The sequence below is a fragment of the Cervus elaphus genome, chromosome 4 (assembly GCF_910594005.1).
Source record: "Cervus elaphus chromosome 4, mCerEla1.1, whole genome shotgun sequence".
Taxonomy (NCBI): Eukaryota; Metazoa; Chordata; class Mammalia; order Artiodactyla; family Cervidae; genus Cervus; species Cervus elaphus.
This window is the reverse complement of record NC_057818.1, coordinates 45,168,829-45,194,407: the sequence shown is the minus strand read 5'-3', so window position 1 is coordinate 45,194,407 and position 25,579 is coordinate 45,168,829. Positions and strand designations below refer to the sequence as shown.

General features: G+C 46.7%; 1 protein-coding gene and 1 pseudogene across 4 annotated transcripts in view; both read right to left on the bottom strand.

Moving 5' to 3' along the window:
• Positions 1–4,123: 4,123 nt before the first annotated feature.
• Positions 4,124–13,221, bottom strand: LOC122692748 (annotated as a pseudogene).
• Positions 12,813–25,579, bottom strand: part of LOC122691986 (WT1 interacting protein) — a 25,748-nt gene continuing 12,981 nt past the window's right edge. Inside the window, exons 3-8 of one of the 4 annotated variants that reach the window (XM_043899112.1) lie at positions 19,379–19,446; positions 19,159–19,221; positions 18,862–18,992; positions 18,033–18,084; positions 17,273–17,341; positions 12,813–14,205 (exon numbers count right to left, since the gene is read on the bottom strand). In XM_043899112.1, coding sequence (XP_043755047.1) covers positions 14,032–14,205; positions 17,273–17,341; positions 18,033–18,084; positions 18,862–18,992; positions 19,159–19,221; positions 19,379–19,446 — 557 coding nt within the window. In that variant the 3' untranslated portion in view covers positions 12,813–14,031. The remainder of the gene's footprint in view (positions 14,206–17,272; positions 17,342–18,032; positions 18,085–18,861; positions 18,993–19,158; positions 19,222–19,378; positions 19,447–25,579) is intronic. The other 3 variants (XM_043899113.1, XM_043899115.1, XM_043899114.1) reach the window with 3 other exon arrangements.

The window sequence follows — 25,579 nt, the reverse complement described above, 5'->3', positions numbered from 1 at the left end:
ACCCAGTAAATTCCTAGTGTGAGACGCCCTTCACAGATTCACTGAGATTGATCCCAAAAGTGAAGAGTGAAGAATGATCTTAAAGGATAGATTTCTCATTCAGTCAGCTCCTAATATCCACTATAAGCTACTAAAACAGGCGTATGGACCAAATCAGTCTTTAGATAATCTGTTACAACTGGCTTAGACAGTTTATTATGGCAAGGAATATGAGGAGAGGAAGGAAAGGCAGAAAAAGACCAAGGAACAGACTGAAGCCCTAATAATGGTGGTCAGAACCATTCTGAGACAGCCTGAGAAAAGTGCGCAGAGGGACCCAGGTGGAAAGGGACAGATTCGCGATTACTGTGAAAAGGAGGGGCACCTCAAGTAGGATTGCCCTCAGGCTTCTGAGTTGCCCTCAGGTCCATGTCCAATCTGCAAAGGACCACATTGGAGGAGAGACTGCCCCCAGAGGCATAGGACCCAGGGGTTGGACTCTCAAGACAAACAGGACTAAAGGTGCCCAGGGGTCCCCACAAAAGCTCCCACCCTAATTACACCTGAGAAACCCCAGGTATTAATAACTGTGGGGGGCCAATCAGTCGATTTTCTTTTGGACACGAGGGCAACTTACTCTGTGCTTACTGAAGCTCCTGGCCCACTTTCTCCCAATCCACTATTGTAACTGCAATGTCTGGACAAGCCAAACGCTATTATTTCAGTTGTCCTCTAAGCTGCAACTAGGATTCTGGGCTGTTTTCACATGAGTTTCTGATTGTGCCCGGAGAAGGCAATGGCACCCCACTCCAGTACTCTTGCCTAGAAAATCCCATGGATGGAGGAGCCTGGTAGGCTGCAGTCCATGGGGTCGCCAAGAGTCGGACACAACTGAGTGACTTCACTTTCACTTTTCACTTTCATGCATTGGAGAAAGAAATGGCAACCCACTCCAGCGTTCTTGCCTGGAGAATCCCAGGGGAGCCTGGTGGGCTTCCGTCTATGGGGTCGCACAGAGTCAGACACGACTGAAGCGACTTAGCAGCAGCAGCAGCATACTGAGCAAGCTCCATGCCTCTGTTTTCATGAATATGGAGCCCTCTTTTTCTCCCCCATTAATTGAACAAAATATAAATCCTAGAGTGTGGCTGATGGAAAAACTGTGGGTCGAGCACAAAATGCTGTTCCTGTCACTGTCAAGCTCAAAGACCTGCACTTTTTTCCACATCAAAAGCAGTATCCTCTAAAACCTGAGGTTAAGGAAGGGTTAAAACATATCATTGAAAATTTAAAGGAGCAGGGGCTATTAATTCCCTGTAACAGTCCACGCAACACTCCTACTTTGGGTGTGAAAAAGTCAAATGATAAATGGTGACTAGTTCAAGATTTATGAATAATAAATGAGGCTGTGGATCCTTTACACCCCATGGTGCCTAATCCTTGTACTCTATTGTCTGAAATTCCTGAAGAGCCAAATATTTTTCAGTAATTGATTCAAAAGATGCTTTCAATTCTATACCATTAGCAGAGGAAAGTCAATTTTTATTTGCCTTTGAAGACCCTACCCAGCCAGCTTCTCAGTTAACCTGGACAGTTTTGCCCCAGGGGTTTCATGACAGCCCTCACTTATTCGGACAGAGTTTGTCACAGAACCTACAAAACTTTAATAGCCCCAAGGCAGTGGGGCTACTGGTGTTACAATATGTAGATGATATTCTGCTCTGTTCTGAGACATAGGAAGCTTGCTCACAAGCCTCAGAAGGCTTCCTAAACCTTTTGGCTGGCTGTGGCTATAAGGCATCAAGGGAAAAGGCTCAGCTTTGTCAACAATCTGTTAAATATCTGGGCCTAATCATATCCAAAGGAATGAGGGCCATAGGCCCTGAGAGAATTAAGCCTATACTAAATCATCCCCTACCTATGGCTTTAAGACATCTGAGAGGATTTGGGGGCATCACAGGCTACTGCCGCATTTGGATTCCAGGTTATGGGGAACTGGCCTGGCCTTTATATAAACTTATAACTGAAACTCAACAAGACCAAACTGACAAACTGGTTTGGTCTCCAGATACTCAGAAGGCTTTTAAGGCTCTACAAACTGCTCTCCTGCAAGCTCCTGCTTTGAGCTTGCCCACAGGGTCAGAGTTTGTCTGTCAGTCATTGTTGTTAGAAGAACCAATAACTAAGTTTAAAGTTGGTGGCAGATTTCAGCTTTTCAACAGGCATCACAAGAATTCTGGGAGGTGATGCATAACCCAGGCTTTGAGTCAAACAAGCCATCGTTTAAGCCAGGAACCAAGGTCCTGATAAAGACTTTGGGACCTGGGGGGCCATCTCTTGCGGCCTCAAGAAGGCCCTTACCAGGTTATTCTTTCTTCTCCCACAACTGTCAAGGTGCCAGGAACTGATTCGTGGGTTCACCACGCTTGAGTTAAAAAGTGGCATCCTGACCCTTCAGGCTAAGCCAGTCATTCTATCTTTATTCTCTATGCTTTTACTTTTTCACTTTTCAAATGGGCCTGATAATCTATATATGGGTCTGCTTCTGCTGACTCCAAAATCCTGCTGTTCATCTCTCCAGATAATGCCTTCCTGTCCTGGGCTCATTCCTAAGCCCCATTCTACAATCAGTCTAATTGCTGGATCTGCAGAGTGCGCCCCTCCTCATCAATGGAAGACTTCCTGTGGTGGGCGTCTCCACTTCAAAGAAATGACTTTCTCCTAGTCTGCAACTACCTTCAACAACAACAGTCATGTGCGATGCCTCTTCTTAATATGATGACATCTAACAATCCTAAAATGGACTGGTGTTAATACTTTGCACCTTAACTATGGACATAATGTGACTTTTAATTTGGATTGTTTCAACTTAATTACGATTTTGCTGCACATAAGATGACAAATTGGTCTAGATCTGATGGATTTTTACCTGATATTTATAAAATATGGGATGAGGTCATATGGCTAACTCCTGAAAAGGGACACCTAATGTCCAGTGCTCCCATATGCTGGGAACAAATAGAGCCATCCCCAGAAGTTAGCCAACAACTATAATGACTGGAAACAATCTTTTGCCTCAGGAAATATGCATGTAGTCATTCCTGTGTTTTTCAACCCCAGTACAGGTCCTCCTTCTGCCTGGCCAGGCACTGATCGACCCCTCAGCCACACTGGCTTGCTCCAAGTGGGACCTAATGGATATGTGGCTCCTACCTGTGGGCGTGGCTTCCCCCAGGCTGGATAGGGATAAGAACCCTAGGTCTAGCTTTTACTCATGCCTTCCTATTTTCAGGGGATTCCCTGGTGGCTCAGACGGTAAAGCGTCTGCCTACAATGCGGGAGACCTGGGTTTGATCGCCGGGTTGGGAAGATCCCCTGGAGAAGGAAATGGCAACTTACTCCAGTACTCTTGCCTAGAAAATTCCATGGATGGAGGAGCCTGGTGGGCTACAGTCCATGGGGTCGGAAAGAGTCGGACAGGACTGAGTGACTTCACTTTCACTTTCATATTTTCAGAGCTTCCAGAGAAGCCTGCTAATTTACCACACCTTAGAACTCATTGGACAAGGTCTGCATTTCATTGGTATGATTATTTGGCTGCAATATTCGTTCCCGCTAAGGGAACTACAGACATTATGCTATGAGTTGATGCTCTAACTTTACTCAACAAACCTTACAAGATTCTCAAAAAGCTATTTCAGCCCTTAATGCTGAACAACAGATTGACCTTAGATATTCTAATAGTCACACAAGGAGGAACTTGTGCCATTATTTACAATAAGCCCTAATGTCACTCACTTTACTAAATACATGAACAAGATAATTCAGGCTATGGGTATTCTGAAGCCTCAGTTGCTTCACTTTGGGAGATGTTAACTAGTTGCCCATGGTGGAAAACTATCTTAATTGTAGTAATTCTGATTGTTCTGTTTTTGCTGTTTGCTCCCTGCATCTGTAACTGTGTAACTGGATTTGTTTCTAGCCACCACATGAAGGCTTTTAAGTTACAAATGTTTGTCCAAACTCCTATGAGTGCCACAGCTTCCTCCAACTACTACTTGGGGCCTCTGGATCAGAGATCCTTAATAGGAGGGTTAGGACAATATGCTGCCTCACAAATTTAGGAACAACGCCCCTTGTCAGCTTAGAAGCAGTTATGGAATGAGAATGTCGCCCCTTCCCTAAGCAACATAATTCTCCTAAAAGAAAAGGGGGGACTGAGAGGGTAACAGGCAGCAAGGCCAGGGGTCCCCAAGCGGCAGGAGGAAATAAACTGCAAGTGGCAAGTGTTTTTTTTCCTTCTTTACACAAAATTAAAAGAGGCTTCTGCCTGGTTCTGCCTTGAGCTAACCAATGTGTTTTTCTTATGGAAATGCTTTTCCTAAGCTATGCTAATGAAACTATGTATTTACTTTGGAATCTGCCTTTCTTCAAAATGTTCCACCTGAGACTTTTTCTTTCCTCAAACCTTAGGCTGATAATGGCTCAACAAACCAGTATTCTGTCAATTGCTTTATGGCCAGGGGATGACATACCTTGTGCCATCCCATCTCAAAAATGCATATTGTGAAAGAGAGGCCTGATGAAACTCCCTCAGCCTTGAGGTGTCTCTCATTATCTGATTAATGGCTTTTTTCCAGTGGTCATGTATGGATGTGAGAGTTGGACTGTGAGTAAAGCTGAGCACCAAAACATTGATGCTTTTGAACTATGGTGTTGGAGAAGACTCTTGAGAGTCCCTTGGACTGCAAGGAGATCCAACCAGTCCATCCTAAAGGAGATCAGTCCTGGGTGTTCATTGGAAGGACTGATGCTGAAGATGAAACTCCAATACTTTGGCCACCTCATGCGAAGAGTTGACTCATTGGAAAAGACCCTGATGCTGGGAAGGATCGGGGGCAGGAGGAGAAGGGGACAACAGAGGATGAGATGGCTGGATGGCATCACTGACTCAACGGGCACGAGTTTGAGTAAACTCCGGGAGTTGGTGATAGACAGGGAGGCCTGGTGTGCTGCGATTCATGGGGTCACAAAGAGTTGGACACGACTGAGCGACTGAACTGAACTGAACAGACATAAAACACCTTGCTAAAAACTAGCAAGGAGGCACTCTTTCTGTCCCCTTCTGATGTCTATGTCAGAAGCTTTCCCTATCTCTATATTTTAATAAAACTTTGATACACAAAAAGCTCCAAGTAGTCAAGCCTTGTCTCTGACCCTAGGACAAAATCCTCTCCTCCAGAGGTCACGAATCCTGACGAAACTCACGGCTCACAGCAGCAATCTTTCACTAGGAAACAGATCGGCTGCCACGTGTTCTTTCCTTCAAACTGAACATGTTTTCTAGCTTCACTGCACATATATGTCTTGATATAAAATTTTTAAAAGGACAAGAAGAAAAGGAAAGGGCTCTAGGTCTAGGGAGCATCTTTAGAGTGGGGACAGCATGAACAAGCTTTCAAGCCATGCTCCCTACGACCCTGGCAAGGAGGTGGCCAGGGCTGCTGCAAGCCAATGAGTTCCCTTCAGAGGAGGAGGAACTGAGCCCACTCTTCCTCTTGATGAAGGGTGGGGGACGGTCATACCCAGCCCTGAGCAGAGTGGGAAGGGAGACAACTGGAATAGGCAAGGAGGTTCAGAGCAGCACTGTGGGGCAAGATGAGGCCCAGCAGCAGAAGAAGGACGGGGAAAAGACTCAAAATGGCCACGTGACTCAGGGTGGGAAACGGTATCCAACACCATTTCATATCTCTAACACACAGCGAGTGGCTATTCGGTATTAGAACCTAGTACCAAGAGAAATGTGTTACAGTACAAACTTTCAATCACATCATATGGTGACCAGACACAGCTTATATAATGTTGTCATTTTCTCACATTATCCAACTGTGTAGCTTACACATTTAATCATCTCAGTGGAGATAAAAATTTCTATTTCATATTTTGAGTACAGGAAGTTGAGAGAGATAAAATCCAGTGAAAACACACCAATCTCAATTCAACTGAGGCTTAAAAAAAAAAATACAAGCACACTTAAGCTGGACACTTTGAAGATAAGAGTTTGAAAAGGAAGGCATGGGGTTACAAGTCAAAATTATGACATGGGCTAGTCACTGTACATGGCCTGTTCTAGTTCTGGAAACTATCAATGGATATTTTAAAATACAGTGGCTTTTCCTGGGTTTTTTGGTGTTTTTTTTTTTTTTTTGGTACTGTAAACATGTGCTGTTTGACATGACCTGAATTTAATTTAGAACTTTTTTTGCAAACAAAACAAAAAACTTACGTCTTTAAGGCAAGTATCTTCATGAGGAAAAAAAGGAGTTCATTTATTATGAAACTTTGAGGCTACCCAAGCAAGGCCCTACTTAACATTCAACAGTATCAGAGTTTCCATCCACTGTTCCTCAGAGCTGAACTGGGTTTGACAGAATTGGAGCCACCACTGTCTCCTCTGTCTTCCATCTTGCCCTCTCACATCCAACCTGTAAGGAAGTCCTCTTTCTCAGCCTCTTCTGCGAACTGCTGCACACAGCCCAGGAAACCTGCTGTTCCTTTAGATAAAACACAGACCCCAGACCACTGTATCAGCAGCTCCTTACATCTGTCTGAGACTTCAGACTCCACAGGGAACACACCAAAACCTCTAAAACTTCAAACCCATCCTATTGGCCAGGGCACTGGTAGCAACACCGTCCAGCTCCCAGCAGCATTCAGCTTGTTTCATTCTCCAGAAACATAAGGCATCTGGTTTTCTACACCCTTCAGCTCATCATCGCCTTCCAGCTGTCACTGTTTAAGTTCAGTGTGTTGCGATACTGAGCTTCCCCTGGTCTAGTCTCAGCCTCAGCCTGGACACACTTAAGATATCCTGCCGCTACCTTGAAGTTCTTTTCTTTCAGCTCTTAATCAGCCTCTTCTCCCCCAAGGCCAGTTCCTTTAGCTCCATGTGTAGCTGTTAACCATCATCTTCATTCATTTGCTCTGAGATCTCCAAACAGCATTTGCAGCTCTATCACTTGTCTTCAGGGAGGTTGAGCTGAGTGTCCAGCTGGCCCAAAACAGTCTGTGCCTCCCTCACCCAGTGGTGACCCACACCTGTTTGCCCTGACAGGAAGTCAGAAAGCCTCCAGTGATTTTACTTTTTAGCTAATGTTCTCCCTGGGGCTGTGTCAGACACCTCCCAATCAGAGTGAAGCTGTTGGCACTTTCTGCAGACATCAACCAGGCTGGGGGATGAATGTGTGAGACACATTCTGACAGGGGTTGATAAATGGCCCCTCTCCTGAGTTAGTCCCTTCCTACTTCCCTCCCAGTTTGACCTCGGCTGGGGGCAGTAATGGAGCAGTGGATTCCTGGGTGGTGACACAGTCCAGTTTCAGGGGCTGGCTGCAGTGCCGGCACATAAAGCTGGCCTGCATGGTGCTGCTCTATCCATCAGGATCTGGAGCAAGACCTCCAGAACCACTCTGTCTTCAGCTACTTCCTGGCCGGCAGTCAACAGTTATGCACTTTTACTGAGTATTTATTACTCACCTGTTAGCATCCTGAGTGCTTTACAAGTACTGGCCCTTAACCAACATTCACCAGCACGTTAGGAGCTGGATGCTGGGCTCCTAGTTGACACAGCTGTGACCACTGAAGTCACAGACCCTGCCCCCATGTGGACCAGGGTCCGGTGGGAAAGACAACCCAGGGAATGCCCACATGGAGTGTACATGCTCTTGAGAGATGTGGGCAGGGAGCCTCAAACAGGCCTCAGCATCCTATAAGGACTTGCCCTGACCCAAATCCTACCGCTGCTGCACCTCCAGCCCATATAGCTGGGGGAGCTGGCTGCCTCCTTTTCCTTCCCTTTCTTCATCTCTAGGAGCTCAGATCTATGTCTCCCCCACTGCAGCTCTGAAACAACTTGTTCAAGGTCTGAACTCCTTCAGCAGCCTCCTGTCCTCCTCTCTCTGCCCTCTTCCCCCATGGCTTCTCTGATGCCACCTTCAACCACCCCCTCCCCATGCCCACCCACATCACTAGCACCCCCTGCTCCATCCCCTTTGCTGAGGGAAAAATGAGCCCAGAGCTCAGATTTGGCCCTCCTCTCCTTTCTGATCTCAGCATCCTTCCACATGATCTCATCCACAACTTCAAATATCTTTATAAACGCATAGTTACAAAATGTGTATCTCCTGCCCTGACTTCATCTTCCCTGAGCTCCAAACTCCACCAGCTTGCTCCACACAGCAGACATCTCTAAAGAGTAAAACAGAATTTTCTCTTTACGCTCCCACACGAGCCTGTCCTAACCTTCAGGAAAATGGAAAACATACACCCAGTTGCTCAGTCCCAAAGCCAACAAGGTATTTTTTCTCCAGTCATATGAAATATAATCAAGTATTTAAATATTTTTTAAAAAGAAGGGAGGAAGAAAGGAGATGAAGGGAGGGTGGGTCAGTCCACATCAGAGCTAAATGCAATCTTCCCACTGACATGTTGCAGTGAGATATCCTGACTCCCACCCAGGGCTCCGTGATCTTCCCTTAGGACTTTCCTCACCCACATGAGAGGCTCCTAACCCCGCAAGAAACAGGGTCCCAGTCTGCATGGTACAGGCCTCGTCAGTTTGACCTCCTCCATCATGGACACAGCTCTCTGCCTCTTTGAAGACTCCCCACCATCTGGCAATAGGACTCCCTTCATCCCCATGAAAGCTTATTCCCACGCTGGAGGGAGACCTTCTCACCAGGGTCAGTGATTCCCCCATTTCCAGGGTCAGAAGTGACTCAGGTGTGGCAGGGGACCAGAATGCGCATATGTGAAAGGAGAGAGCTGAGCCAAGCTGGGCAGGGAGACAAGGAGGGGTGGCTTGGGGATAGGTCAAGCCTCAAAAGGCCCCACATGTCTGCAAGGATAGCAGCCCCTGGCTGAGACCCACACAGCTCAGGAACATGACCACACCAGACCACAGGCCAGGCAGAGCCCAACTGAAGAGGCCTGGCAATCCTCCAGTACTGTTGCTCAGATGGAAGAGGAAGTTCCCAAAGCAATCTGGGGTTGAAGGAGGGTGAGTAAACATCAGGCCAGTGAAATGCCTCTTCCTGGGTTTGAGTCCCACCCTCGGTGTCCGCAAGGCCAACCATGGATGAAGCACTGATGGCCCAGACACTATCATAGAGGAGTGAGTCAGCTGGGTCACACGGGTGCCAGTGACAAGTGTGTGGCAGGTAACTTCAGGAAGGTAAGGTAGAGTTTGTGGGACCGTCCTGTAACCAGTGGGCAGCACAGGTGTGTGTGAGACATGAGCAGGAATACCTGCACAGCACAGGTGGAGGAGGGTGTGCACTAGTGTAGGACGTTGGGAGCAACAGGTGAGCAGATAGTGATGGACAAATGTGTATGTGACAGGCACAACAACACCGATGCTAAGTGATTCCCATCTAAGTGCGAGATGTTTCAGGGCCATAGTCCCTGCAGCCCAGGGAGACCTGAGGGCCCTGGTGTCCCTGGGGAGACACCCAGGCCTGCTCTGCCCTCTGTGGTGACCCTCCTTGCAGGATAGCAAAGGGCCCACCTGTGACACACTCCCCCAGGGTTAGAGAAGGCAGCCCAGCTGCGTCCTCAGGGCCAGAGCAGGAAGATGGGAGAGGGAAGCATCTGCCACTCCAGCTGTGTTCCCCCAGTTCTCCAAGCTCCAAGACACTTCATGGGCTCTGTCTCCAGGAACTTCATAAGCACTTGTAGCTTCAGACCAGTCTGCTACTCCAGGACATGGTGCCGCACAGAATTACTCCTGGGATAGCTGAGGAAGAGCCTCCTCCTGTCCACCCCAGGTCATGTGCGCCCTTCCATTTCAGAACCCCCAACCCAGGCCTGCTCCCAGCAGTCACTGAGTCCCCAGAGCATGCGCACCCCTCTCCCAGCCAGGCACCCACACACCCACTCCAGGCACATGCAGGCCTGAAGTCCATGCACCACACACGGGCAGGTCCTCCAAGCTGCTGGCTGGAAGGTCATCAACAACATGGGTGCTGCCCCCACCCCAAGACCTGTCCTCAGATCCCAACCCAAGGCCCTCCTGAAGCCCCCCAAGACTGAGCCTACTCTCACCTTTTTGCCTTCCTCCCAGGGGGGTATTGGCTATAAGAAGACCAGCCTTAGGGATGGGAACTGAGGTGGTAGGAGACGGTGGTTGAGCACAGCCTCACTCATCACCCCACTCAACTGCTGATGACCCCCACCCCAGGATCAGCCCACTGACTCCAAGTCATTCCTCCTCCCATCTTGCTCTCCAGACTTCTGCCACTGTGGATTCCTATGCCAGACCCTCCCAGGTCCCATAAATAATTACCCCAACTGCCCATTATTCCCTTCTAGGACCCAGAATAAGCCTACAGGAGACACTCAAAAGTTTATCTACAGTTCAGCAAGCTCTCATCTTTGTTTCCTGGCCAAAGAGAGGCAGGGAGCACTGACCAGGAGAAGTGAGCACCATTTCCTCCTACTCTGCCATGTAGGCACACCATGGTCAAGACCCACCTCCAAGAGACCAGCCCAGCCCAACATCACGTACACACACACCACAGCCTTTGTCACTTAGAGAAGGTGAATCTATTTATGGGCCAAGTCATCCAAATATTTCCAAATCACCAGGCCCTGAGGGCCCCCTGCCTTATAGGAAAAAGACCCTAGGTTCTGTTCACCTCAGTTAAATCAATCCCTCTCCCCCTCTAGCTCACTCCATCTCTCAATGCCTTTCTCAATCTTTCTCTCCACCATTCTCTCATCCTCTCAAGACAGTGAACCTCCCTCTCAAACTCTCTCACAATGTTCCTCTCTCACCATCTCTTGTCACTCTCATTCAATCTCTTTCACAATGTATTCTCAACATCTCTATCCCTCACAGTATCTAGTTCTCTCAGTGTCTCTCACAATCTCACACCCCCTCTCTCATCTCCCTCCCAATCTTCATGTCGTCCTCTCCTCTCCCTTCCTCCCCTTCTCACTCACCTCAACGAACCTCCCTACCTCTCTCTCTTTCACACACACACACACACACACACACACACACACACACACACAGCAGTGGACCCAGCACTCAAGAGTCTCCAGCCACAAAGGCACATCTGTGTGTGTACTTCCTGGGACACACACTTGATGTGCAGCATGTATAGTATTTGTGGAAACCTGTTTTTGTGCTTTTATCCCACCTGTGACTCCTTCATTTGGCAACTCAGGTTGTACTTGGTGCAAATCAGTGAGGGAAAGGTCCTCAATTGAGACTCTAAAGGTCAGGACTCGGTCTGGCTCAAGCTGCAGTAACAACCACAAGCCAGGCACTGTGAAGACAAGAGTGAACAACTCAGACAGACTCTGGCCTGGAGAGTGTCTCCACCCTCTAGTGAGGAGATGTACATCAAGAGAATTCTTATTCTCTCTGTAGATGAAAGTTCAGCAGCTAACAAAAGTACAGTTAGAGGTGTCACCAGGTATCAACATCAGGGGAGACATTCTAAGGGCAGGTAGGTTTGGCACCCTGCCTTATAAGATCACGGGTGATCTACCTGCCTCAGAGTCTAACTCTCATATTGCTTCCTCAGTTCCACAGCCATCAGGTCAGCATAACTCCTGACAATGAACTAGAAGATGCTTCTCCCAGAAAAGAGCTTACAGACCAGGGCCCTAAATTCTGGGTGTCTGGTGAAATGTTAATACCTGGGAGCCTGGCTTAATTGTGTAGCTGAGATTGGCAGGTTCTGATCAGGAATTAAAGTACTGGGCAGGGAGTGGATCCAGGCAGAGTGACCTTCATGTGCAAAGGCTCTGGGGCTAAAGGGATGGTAGCAGTCACCAGCCATGGGAGAAGCCAATACAGGGCTTCTGTATTTGGAGCCCAAAGAGAAAGAGCAGTTAGAGATGCACTCTCTTGACTCTGACTTTTGATAAAGTCTGGCACATGAACCCGAAGGGGGCTCCATGCTGTGATGACTTGGTTCATCTGTGTGGGGGAGCGTAGTAACCAAAACAGAGCAGGTGTGGAAAGCAATGATGGGGATCACCTCCACAGCAGATACAAAAGAAGAGAAAAGACACAAGCTGCACTTGCAATAAGGAGAAACCCAGGGCAAAGCAGCTTTGACACTGGAAGCAGTCAGAAAAGCTTTGCAATAATGGGCTAGAAAGCAAAAGCAGCCCAGCTCAGAAGGAAGAGAAACCCAGAAACAGCCACCCATCCCAGGAATTTACTCTCACCTGCCCCACTGAGATCGGCTCCTCCAAGAAGCCACTTTGATCCTTCTGAAGCCCCTTCCTCAGGAGACACACCTCTGTGTTAAAATAACAATCCCCAAACTCACCATGTACTTGCGCCCTCCGCCCACTAGGGGGCCTCCCAGCTCCAGTTCTCAGACTAGCTGGACCCTGATAGCTGCCACTTCCCCTCCTACCCATCCCCATGGGCACTCCTGACAACCTTCACTTCCTACAGCTGGGCTCCCCCAGATGAATAATCCTACAACAGAGATCCTACATCTCACACCTGATAAGAACAGTAGTCAAGAGGAGATGGTTCAGTTCTCATAGGAACAAGTGGACTTAAAGTATTCCATGAAAATCACTGTGATGGTTATCCTGATTAGGGGGTCTCTCAGCCGCAGGGGCCTGCCCTGGCTACCCTCCAGTGCAAATCCAACAGGAGGAATGAATGAGAAGTCCAAGCTTCCCAATGCTGATGTGTCTTTCAGAGGATTAAAAAAAAGAAAAATCTACATTTCCACATACCACATTTCAGTCACCGCTCTCAAGACACTGACACAAACAAAACCCCACGCTAGTCAAAAGCCTGAGATTTCAGAGGAATTTATACAAAAACATAAGTCAAACTACAATTTTTTTTTTTTTTACCACTTGAACACTAGCTGTATGATATACAAATTAGACATTTTTGAGCTTGTGATTCTCCTAAGAAATAACAACCGTGGACCAAGGTTTTAAAAGAAAACTATATTCTTTTAAAGAAAATGAAAATATTCTCAAAGGAAAAACTTAATTTAAGTCAACTTATATGCTTTTTGTCGTGGAGCCTAATACACAGTGCTTTCCTGCAACAAGTGGGCAGGGCGCCCCCTCGCGGTCTCTCTTGACCGAGACTTGTGACTGGAATTCTGCGTGAGAAGGCGTTCTTTTCGTGAGGCTGAGGAAGGGAGGGCTTGGAAAGGAGCCCAGGGCGAGATGACGGCTGAAAACACCCATCGGAATCCGGGTGACCAAAACCCGCAGTGACCAAAGGCCAAAGGTTGGGGTCCTTCGCAGGCCCTACTCCCTGAGGAGGGTCATTCCTCACCCCCTCCAGCGACCCCACCCAAACAACGAACCCTTTCCACCCAACCAGCAGGCAAGGCGCTTAGGAGACAAATAGGCGTGCCCTTCCCCAAACCCCCGCCTGCCAAACCACACCCAACCCCCGGGCGTTCTAGAAGGGGATCCCAGACCCCTTCGCTTCAGGCAAACTGGCTCCTGCCCCAAGGCCAGTCGGAGGACGGCGGCCGTGTATCCCGCACCCCTGCACGTGGTAACGGCCATCTTCAGCTATGCGACCCAGAGCCGGTCTGGGAGCCTACCCCCGCCCCGCCCCGCCACGAGGCTACCGGGCACAGGGGGTCCCGAAAGGGAAAGCCGCTGGTGGGGGGAAGGGCGGGAAGCAGGCAGGGCCCGGAAGAAAAAAAGCGGCTTGAGGAGGCACAGACGGTGAATAAATATTAATAGCTTCGCCGCGGGGCCGGCCCCTCGGACAGCAGCTCGGTGGCTGGTGGGTATAGGGGTGGGGTGGGGTGGGAGCCCGCCGCCGCGCCCACCCTGACACAAAGCTCTGGCACTGACCTGGGTCGCGCGTCGCTAGCGTGCACGCAAAAATGTGCCTACACAGAAAAACACGCGCGAACGCAGAAAACACGCGCCTGCGCAGAAAAACATGCGCGCTTCTACGTAAAACCACGCACGCATGGGGACGCACACAAAACCGCAGGCTCGTGCAAGCACAAACACAACCCCAGGGTCGGGCTCTCAGCCCCGGCTCAGAGCTCCGTGACATGCACAGCAGGTGAGGGAAGTGGCCCGGGCCGGAGGCGCCGCAGGTGGCATCGGCGACACAGCAGGTGGCCCTCCAGGGGGTAGCAGCGGCGTCCATCCTCCCCGCTCAGCTGCAGCCCGCAGTCCTAGGGAAGAACACAGCCCCGACTCCAGGGTAAGCAAGGGAGAGGCGCATCAGCAATCTGTTAGGACCCTGCCCACCCTCTAGAGGACTTTGGCCTTTACTCTTTGTGGGAGAGGGGCTCAGGAGCCCAGTGTTGGGACACCCCGACTTGGAGAACCTCCTACACAACCAAAGGAGCCAGTCAGGACGGAGATAGTTGGACACTAGCCTGGAGTCTGGGAGTCAGGGCTGGGCAGTAAATGGGGGCATCAGCATAAAAATGTGACAGTTCTTACAAAGCCACAGGAGTTTCTCACAGGGAGTGCAGTTAACTAGGAAAGGGAAGAGAACAGCTGAGCTGTGGAAGCTCCAACTTTATGAGAGGAAAGAAGAGAACCAGAGCCCAGATTTCAGGGGAAAATAGAAGAGGCAAAGCAAAAACAACCTGTCCTAAGGGCACAGTGAAGAGGGCGACTAGGAGAGGAGAAGAGTCTAGGACAGTTACTGCAAGCTTAGGGCAGTGACAACTGAGAATCGTCTCCTGGATCCCCACATGAGGGTCACTGGTGACCTTGGGAAACGGAGAAGGTCAAATGGCTTACTTGAGTGGCCTTAAGAGATAATGGAACAGAAGAACTGAAAACATCAAGTAAACAAGGAGTTTTGTTTTATGTCCCTTATCTTACCATTTTACCACTGCAGGATATATTATGGGCTAATTTTCTCTTGTTTAACAAGCTACGTGATTCGTGTTTAAATAAATGACAGGAAATGTGAAGGTCAGATATGGAAGATAGTGTGCTGTGAGCTACAGTGAGGCACCAGGTGAACAATTTTTTCCTTCCTTTTGTCACCTATCCCCAAGAGGCCCCTTTGGTCACACTCACTGCACTCAGGGCTGAACTCCAGCCTGGCAGGTTTGACACTTGTTACCCAAAGGCCCTGAGACTAATATTTGCCCTGCCCCCACCAGATTACAAAGCTGGACTGCTGCCAAGGAGCCTCATGTCCCAAACAGCCCAGATCCCAGATGTCCTGTCTGGCCACAGCCCCCTGACTGGGCCTGCTACTAACCACCACACACCAGGGAGAGGGGACAAGAAGGGGGCCTGGAGACCCCAGTTCCTGTCCAGGGGTCTCCCCAGAGAGACAGCGGCACCACATCTCCCAGCCCTGAGGCACTGGCTGTGATCTGCCCACAGCTTAACCTGCTCCTGGACTCTCATTATGAGGCTTCCCCTAAGGACTGTCCTTAGTGATGCCAAGGGGACCCGGCAAGTCCCCAGACAGCAGAGCAGGATGCCCTCCTGCTGTTGCTAGAGGACCGGGGGCCCTCCGCAGGTCATGCCTGCTCCCAGTCCACCTTCCCTGATCCTCCCAACAGGATTCCTATTCCTTTTGGGTCACTTGGCCCCACCAACACAACCTGGTTCCAAACGGACCCTAGATTCATATAGATTTCTCACTGACACACCTGCTCTTCCCTGGGACTCTGAAACCCAACCCTTGGTTTTTCTCTTACCTCTTCAGTCAGATCAGGCCACTCATTCTAGGCCTCCTGTGTGGCTGTATGCATCCCTGGAATGTTGGGAGCTCCCGGGGCTATCCTGAGCCCCGACTCCTTCCTCTACAGTTCTCTCTGGAAGACCATTTACTCCCCTGGCTTCAGCAGCCTTGTACCTGACCATGATGGGAGTCTTGCTTCCGGCCCTGACAGTAGCAAGCACTAGAATTCCCATTCTGCCTTTAACAATGAAAAAGGCTGGGCAAAAAAATACGAAACAGTGATTCTCACACTCAGAACTCCTAGCAAGGCAGGCCAGTGATGGAAGGGAAACTAATAAAGTAAGTCCCACAATTGCCCCATCTTACTGTACTACTTGGAAAGATTTTCCAGACTACTCAAAGAGAGCCTATTGGCCTCCTTTAATTGAGAATTTGGGGAGGTAAATGCAACTAGAAACCACAGGACAGAGTATCAGAGAGGAAAGAGCTATATATGCCAATGACTCCCAAACTCCTACCCCTGTACCAGAGTCTTCATACTCCAGCACATCCGCCTCCTTCCTGGATATCTCCGTTCAGATGTCTCTAGCTACCAAAAGTGAGAACATTTTATGCCTTCCTCTTCTTACCTTCTCTCATTCTCCTGGGGTCCTCACTGTCACCTCCCAACCCCTAAATTCACACATCCAGTCATTGACCAAATCCAGTCCCTTGTACTATCTAACCAACACTCCGTCTACTTCCTGGAACCCAGGGTCACAACCTTCACTCCACCAGTGTCCTCAGGGAACCCCAGCCCCTTCCCCGTCCTTCTCCATTCATTCTCTGCATGGCAAGGTGAATACCCTTTCTAAAATCACAATGACATCATGTCATCCTTTTTCAATCCTTCTCTACTGTCCTCAGGATAACTGCAGGCTCCTCAGTTCAAGTGGCCTTTCATCATCCTGCCAACTTCTCCAGTGACACAAAACAACACATCTTCACACCTTAGCAATTCTGCTTCCGTTTCCTGGAAATGCCCTTCTCCCTGCCTCCTTGGCTAGCTCTGATTCATCTTTCAAGTCTTAGCTTGAGTGTCACCTCCCCCAGAAAGTCTTCCTTGATTTTCCAAGGCATCCTAGGTGCTCTGAAAACTCCCCTTGATAGCAGTGATGACCCTGTTAAATACTGCCTGAGTACTTGTCTCTCTGGAGGGTACAGACTGTCTTTATTCTCTATATCCACAACACCCCGACACTGTACATCCTGAGGAAATAATTTGATTGAATGAGAAATGGGCTGAGAGAGACTATATCCTGGGGGTGGGTGGGGGAGCCGTGGGGCAGAGGGAGAGAGCTCACTGAGGGGAGGATAGGCATCATGCAGTAAAACCATAAAAGAGGAAGTGGGGGACTTCCCTGGTGGTCCAGTGGCTAAGACTCTGTGGTACCAATGCAGGGGGCCTGATCCTTGTTCAGAGAACTAGACATTGCTGCAACTAAGACCCAGGGCAGCCAAAGAAATATTAAAAAGAGGTAGGCCCGTAGAACACCTAGGGAGGATGAGGTGTATGTAGGAGGGTGGCTGCCCCAGCCACCAGCCCTATGGGGGACCCGGGCTCACCTCACAGTGGTAGCACTCCACGTGGTAATCTCTGTCCATGGACACCACACGGATGGTTGTCTCACAGCCCTGGAAGAAGAAACAGGGTGTGAAGCAAACTATGTGGTGGGCACACACCTACACGTGCTCCTGTCATGGGGGCTGTGCTTTCACACCCGTGTGAGCACTGACACGGGTGCTTCCATGGGGCCGGAACAGGCATTGGTGGGTGCACACCGATGGATGTATGTGTGCCGTAGGCTTCCTCCCACACCTGCAGCTGACAGCATGCACACTTGCTGATGAGAGCCACCACATGGGCATCGGTTCTTTGGAGTCAGGAAAGACCACTGCCAGTCCTGCTTCCCTAGACACGGTAGGCTGGGACAGAGCCAGCATGTGAGGAAACCCAGTGCCGAGAGCCGCACCCCCGAAGGTCATTTCCTGCACAGACTGCACCCTTCTCTTCATCTGCTCCTCCCACCAACTCCGCTGCAAGCTCACGGATTTGGGGGACAGTCCTGACATGGATGGGCAATGGCATTGAGGGGGCAGGGGGCCAGCTGAGAAGCAGGGGTCACCATGTCCCTCTAACTCATGCGGGAACACTTGCACCCTGTGCGCCCTGGGTGGTCCCCCTCCTATACACATCCTTCTGCCCACAGGGCGATGGGGCAGGAGCACCTGCTCGTCCCTCCCACCGGGGCTCAAGACCTGGGGCCCACCCGAGCAGGACCAGCAGGGCCAGGCACCTGATCATCTCCAGGTGAGTGGTTCCTACCTGTGCAGGGAGGATAGGACGGGCACAGGAGGCACATTTTGGTGCAAACACCCTGGAGGAATAAAGGAAACCAGAAGTGACCAGCTGAATGACTGGAGGTCAAGGGCATGAGGACAGGTCCACCCATAGTAGCCTATGATGTGGCCCAAACAACAGGCCCCCCTCTCCTTGTGTGGACAGAGTGAGGTAGGAGCATCCTCTGCCATGCTTTCTCAGCACTGGCCTTTTCTGTGGCTCCCCAATTCACCTCCAGCCCATCACCGCCTCCAGATGGCTTCTGCCCTGGCCTCTCCCTCATGCTTCCTGAGTCTTTGCCCCTTAATGTCCAGGTTTGGGCCTCTCCTAGCTGAGACCCTGCAAAGCCTGGCTCCACACTGAGTACCAGGAACCAATGCCTAGCACCACCCCCATGCAAGGCAGCAGCACAGGACCAGAGGTCTGAGAGCGGAGCCTGGAGCCACAGCAAGGAAGAATGGATTGCCTAGTCACATGGGTACCAGACAGGAAGGAAAAAGACTCTGCAGAGACCCCAAGTTCCCATTCCAGGCAGAAAAGTCCCAGCCTGGCCACTGGAGCAGAGACACACGAGGTGGGGCATCCGGGAGTTCAAACCCCTAGGAGCAAGGGGCTGTAGGCAAAGGCAAGGGGAAGAGAGGACTGAGACAGATGGCTCCAGGCAGAGATCCATGCTCAACCACTGAGCACACAGTGGAGGCAGGAAGTGAACAGGCCAAGAATGGAGAACACAGACAAGCAGGCTGGAAAAATGCTCCCAGGGGAGGCAGAGGAACCACGGGAGTGACACTGCTCCACAGCGCCGGCTACTCACGTGTGATAATCTCTGACACAGTAGATGTTGTTCTCCACGTCCACAGTGAAGGGCACCCCGTCCAGGCACTCATTGCATACCGAGCATCGGAAGCAGCCTGGGTGGTAGGACTTCCCGAGGGCCTGCAGGATCTGGGGGCAGGAGGCACTGAAGGGTCAGTGCAGGTGAAGGCTCAGCACAGCCCCCAGAAGACACGCTGGCTCTGAGCCCCTGGCAGGTCTCCAACAGGTGAAAGGGTGGGGTCCTCAGACTGCGCGCATGTCAGAGGGGCTCCAGGAGCCTGGGGGAGGTTCTCACCATCTCCATGATGAGGTGTCCACACACGCTACACTTGTCAGCCGTTTGCTGGAACCCGGAGTACTGGGAGGGGGACACAGGATCCAGGATGTTATGTGACAAAGGGGCACTCGCTGCCCAGCCAGCATCCACCTCCTGGCCTCAGGTCTCCATGAGACTCAGGAGGGTCCCTGCCCCTGCTCCCACCCAAGGCACCAGCCAGGGCACAGCTTTGACTCACCAGGAAGTCCTCCTGGCAGTACACTTTCTCACCCACGTTGTAGAATGCCTTCCCACGAAGTCGTCTCCCTGCAAGGATGAGGGTAGAGAAGAGGGTCCCTGGGCCACTGGAACCAGGGATGATGTCTCTGCCACCATTTCTCAGCACCCTCCTCCAACAGATGAGAAATGGACTGCAGACAAATTTTTAAATTTCCCTCTAATGTTATGTTATTATCATTACACTAATTAATAGTTTTTAAAAATTAAGAATATGTTGTTGACAAAATTGTCGTAAGAAGTTGTCGTAACAAATATGTGAAGACCTGTTTATCAAATGTAAATTGAAGTTGATAATTTTAAAAAAAAATTTGTTTTAAGAGCAGACTTCGCAGAATAAATTTCTTAAGCTAAAAACATTAGAAGTACAACTCTCACCAGGTAAAGCAGCCCAATATATTAAAAAAAGGTATCCTTTATTGCAAGGATGCCAGGATAGTTCAACATTCACAAATCAGTCAGTATGATACATCATATTAACAAAACAAAGGATAAAAATCCTGTAATCATCTCAATAGATACAGAAAAAGCATCTGATGAAATTTAATATCCTTTCATAACAAGAACTCTCAATAAAATGGGTACAGAGGGAACATACCTCAACATAATAAAGGACATATATAAGAAGTCCATGCTAATGTCATATACAATGGTGAAAAGTTAAAAAGTTTTTTCTCTAGGATCAGGAACAAGACAAGGATGTCCACTTTTACCACTTTTATTCAACACAGTATTATTGCAAGTCCTAGCCCGGGCAGTTAGGCAAGAAAGAGAAATAAAAGGCATCCAGATTGGAAAGGACAAAGTGAAACTATCAGTATCTGCAGATGAAATATACAGAAAATCCAAAAGACTCCATCAAAAACTGTTAGAATAAATGAATTCAGTAAAGTTGCAGAATACAAAATCAACACACAACAATGTGTTGTGTTGCTTTAACTAATAATGAACTATCAGGAACAGAAAATAAGAAAACAGTCCACTTATAATTGTATCAAAAAGAACAAAATATCTAGGAATAAACTTAACTAAGGAGGTAAAAGACCTGTATATTGAAAACTATAAGATATTAATAAAAGAAACTGAAGAAGACACAAACAAATGGAAAAATGTTCTATGCTCATGGACTGCAAGATCAGTATTATTAAAATGTCCATACTACCAAAAGCAATCTATCGATTCAGTGCAATCCCTATCAAAATTCCAATGGTATTTTTCACAGAAATAGAACAAATAATCCTAAAACTTATATGTAAACACAAAAGATCCCAAACAGCCACAGCAACCTTGAGAAAAAAGAACAGAGCTAGGGGTACCATGCTCCCTGATTTCAAACTGTATCACAAAGCTATGGTAATTAAAAAGTATGCTGTTGGCATAAAAGCAGACACAGTGATCAATGAATCAGAACAGCAAGCCCAGAAATAAACACACACATATATAGTCGATCAATTTACAACAAAGGACCTCACATCCGTTAGAATGGCTATTATCAATAAGACAAGAAATAACAAGCGCTGGTTAATATGTAGAAAAAAGGGAACTCTTATACACTGTTGGTGGGAATGTAATGTCAATTGGGACAACCACTGTGGGAAACAATATGGAGGTTCCTCAAAAAATTAAAAATAGAACTAACATATGATCTAGCAATTCCCCTTCTGGGAATTTATCTAAAGAAAATGAAAACACTAATTCAAAATGTTATCTGCATCTCTATGTTCACTACAGCATTATTTACAATAACAAAGATATGAACACAACCTAAGCATCCACTGATGGATGCAACGGATAAAGAAACTGTCACACACACACACACTAGAATATTATTATTAAATTCAGCCATGACAAAGAATGAAAATGAAATCTTGTCATTTGCAACAACATGTATGCACCTGGAAGGTATTATATCCTAAGTGAAACTAACTCAGACAAAGAAACAGAAATACACTATGACCGCTCTTATACAGGGAATCTTTAAAAAAAAAAAAAACCACAAGAACATAGATACAGAGAAAAGTTTGGCTGTTCCAAGACACAGGGGGTTGGGGATAAGAAAAATGAGTGATGTGATATTTTTTTAGTTTAAATAAATTGGAAAAAAAAAAAACTTTAAAAGAAAAAGGCACACTTGTCAAATCCAAACCACAGCCCCAGCAGACCCGCCAGCAGCTATGAGAGGCATTCCCATTAGTCAGGAGATGACAATCCCTACCCAGGAACAAGAGGGAACCTCCTCCACCTGATGAAGCACATCTACAAAAGCCCCACAGCTAACATCAGACGTAACAGTTAAATATTTTTTTCACTTTTACCCTTAGGATTCAACAGTATACTAGAAGTGCTAGACAGTGCACTCTCCTTTTTGAATTTGAACTCTGGAGTTATAGTTCTATGGTTTGGGGGAGGGGTTAGGGATTTTCTTTTTTGTTTTTGCATTAGGATGCTCTGATCTGATTCTGACAGGGACACAGAGTGCTAGATGCTCTTGTTGACTTCCAGCAAACGGGATGGGGGAAATACAGCAGATCTTGGTAAATTCCTTTATAATAATGGTTTGATTTTTTATTTCAAGAGAAGCTTCTTTTCCAATGTATGCTTTTTCCTTTTTGCCCATTATCCTTATCATTTGCTATAAGTGGCTTATTTTGCATTCCTGCAGATGATGTTGCAAGTGTTTCATCTAGTGAACTGAAAATTATTGCTTAAAAAAAAGTGGAAAGGCAAAAACTGTCTTTAAACACAGATGACAATTTTGTTATATAGAAAAATCATAAGAAATATACAAAAAAAAACTACTAAAACTAATCAGTGTGTTTAGCAAAGTTGTAGTAAAGGTGGTCAGTATATGAAAACCAAAAATATTTTTATAATCTAGCAGCAAGTGATTAGAAAATAAACTTACAATTTTAAAAATACATTTATAATAGCATCTGAAGAAAAACCATAAAATACTAAGGAATAAGTTTAATGAAAGATGTGTCTGATTTGACTCAGTAAAACCAAAGCTTGCTGGAAAAAACTGTAAAAGAGCTAATAAATAGAGACCACTGTTGGAAGACAGTTCTCCATTGGACTGCTTCCATTCTTAACACATCTTTCAAACACAGGGCTGGTAGCTTTCATTTCAGATTATCTTTCAGGGTATCCAGGATGGATATCCAGGATAATATATCCAGATTATCCAGGACATCTGTGGAGCAAACTGCTTAGAAGACAGAGACAGCATCTCCCTCTGCGGCAGAGGGCAAGTCTGTTTGCTGTTCAATCTAATAAAGATAATGGGCTTCTCTGGGAGAAGAATCTGACAGCTTTGCTGGCAGCCCATTATAAAATCCTGGGGTTCCCTAAGCTCAGGGTTCCTCAGCCATGACATACAGACCCACTGCACAAGCAGCGCTCACCTGGTATCCACATCACTACTGTGGGACTAAGGAGGACACACAGAACCAATGCAAACGTGAAGCTCACGCTGCTTGCAATACTGTGAGTATCTGCCCCAGGAGGGTCGTGTCTTCAGCCAGCACCCATGAAACACTGGCAGGCTAAAGAAAAATCTCAGACCTTGCACAGTTCCTGACAACCATCTTCATGCTTCAAATGTTCTCATACTGATTCTGCCCCAATTGATCTGCACATTTCAGTGCCACCCAATCAAGTTCCCAGCACTCTTTCTTTTGTGGAAGTTGATGTTCCAATGTTTTAATTTATATAGAAACACAGAGAACCTAGAATAGCCAAAATAATCTTGGAAAAGATCAACAAAACAAGAAGACTAACATTATCTATTTTAAGATTTACAGAAGTCAAGACTGTAATATTCTGGTAAGGAGAGACAAAAAGATCAGTGGAACAGAATGGAGTCCAAAAACAGACCCATAAATATTTCAAGAAACATGCAAGTGGGAAAGCAAAAGTCCTTCCAGTACATGGTGCTGAAACAACCAGACAGTCATATGGAAAAAAAAAAATAAGACTCAATACCTCATACCATACAGAAGATGAAATAGTCATCAACCTAAACATAAAAATGAGAGACCTAAAACTTCTGGAAAAAAACAAAGGAGACTATCTTCATGACTTAAAGGGAGACAGAAAAATTTATGTCACAAAAATAATAACCATAAAACAAACAAACAAAAAAACCCTGAAGAAAATATTCACAAAACATCTAAAAAGAAATTTTACCATATATATTCCTAGAACTAAACAATAAAAGACAACTCCCAATTTAAAAACTGAGCAAAAGAGGAACTTCCCTGGCAGTCCAGTGGTTGAGACTTCAAGCTTCCAGTGAAGGAGCTGCAGATTCAATCCCTGGGTGGGGAACTAAGATCCTATATGGTACATGGCAAGGCCAAAAAATTTTTAAAAACAAAATAAAAAGGGAGTAAAAACAAAATTAAAAATTATTAAAAAAAAAAAAAAAAAAACCAGGGCAAAAGACTTGAATAGACCTCACAAAAGAAGAAAAAAATGGCCAAGAAACAAAAGAAAAAAGATGCCTAAACCTCATTAGTTCTCAGGGAAATATATATTAAAACCACAGTGAGCTACCACTTCACACCCATTAGAATGGCTAAAATTAAACAGACTAAAATACCAGCTGTTGGCTAATATGTAGAATGACCCAACTCTCTTACATTTCGAGTAGGAGTTTAAAATGATACAGCCCCTTTGGAAAACAGTTTGACATTCTCTTATGAAATTAAACATACACTTAGCCTACCACCCAGAAATTCCATTCCCTGGAATTTACCCAAGAGAAATGAAAACATTTGTCCACAAATGACCTGTACTAGAATGTTCATAGCACAACCTAGTATCTACCAACAGTTAAACGGAAAAACAAAGTGTGGTATATATTCATACAACAGAATCTTACTCAGTAATACAAAGGATGGAACTACTGATACATGTAACAACATGGATTTAAAACAAAAATGCTTAGCAAAAAAAAAGGGGGGGGGAACAACTTTAAAAAAAGAAAGAAAATAGTACATATTAATTGCATTTAAATGAAGTTCTAGAACAGACAAAACTAATGTATGGTGGCAGAAATTGGAACACTGAAAAAAAATAAAATAAAATAAATTAAAAAACAAAAAAGAAATTGGAACACTGGTTGAAAGGATATGATGGGGGAATCATATGGAGATCAACTGGAGAAAGGACAAGACAGAAGTTTCTTGCAGTTTTTTTCCTATTATCTTTGTTAGGGGTGTAAGTTGTATAAATGTACATACTTATGCTAAATCTCTGAACTATATACTTAAGATCTGTTTGCTAAGCAGTATGTAAATTTTACTCAATTAAAAACAAAAACAAAGATAAACCGAGTATATCCTGTGCCAGAGTTAAGAAGTCTTCAAAGAAAAAAGTGGGTACATGTCAAAAGAGCATAGGAGCCAGTGGGAAGGGACTTCTCTGGCCAAATTTGAGACAATTTGTGCATCAAAAGAATAATGATGGTACTGCAACACATTACATGAATACAAATCCATAAGTAATAAGAATTCTCAGAAAATATACATTTGCCCCTGCTCATACATTTAAAACATTCCTTAAGTTTTCTGGAAAACATAATTTAGAACTGTATCAACTTTATTGGAGAATTATTCCCTAATAAAATCTGTCCTATTGTTAAGTGGGGAAAAAAAAAATTCCCTAGGAGAATGCACCTTCAACAACACACCTCAATGAATTCCCAGACAGACTTCCACAATCACAAACTAGAAAACCCTGGTGGTCCAGTGGTTAAAATTGCACTTTCACTGCCTAGGGCCCAAGTTCTGTCCCTGGGTGGGGAACTAAGATCCCAAAAGCCGAGAGGTGCAGCCAAAAAAGGAGAAAGTAATGAAGCAAGAATAGGTGAGGAAAAGAATTTACAACACATATAACCAACAAAAGAACTTTTATCCAAGATGCATAAAGAATTCCTAGAAATCATGAAGAAAAAGTCAAACAACCCAATTTAAAAATGGGCAAAAAGGGGCTTCCTTGGTTGTTTAGTGGTAAAGAATCCACTTGCCAATGCCGGAGACACGGGTCTGACCCCTGGTCCGGGAAAATCCAACACCCCATGGAGCAATTAAGCTGGGCACCACAGCTACTGAGCCTGTGCTCTGGAGCCCCAGAGCCGCAAGTACTGAACCCAAGTGCC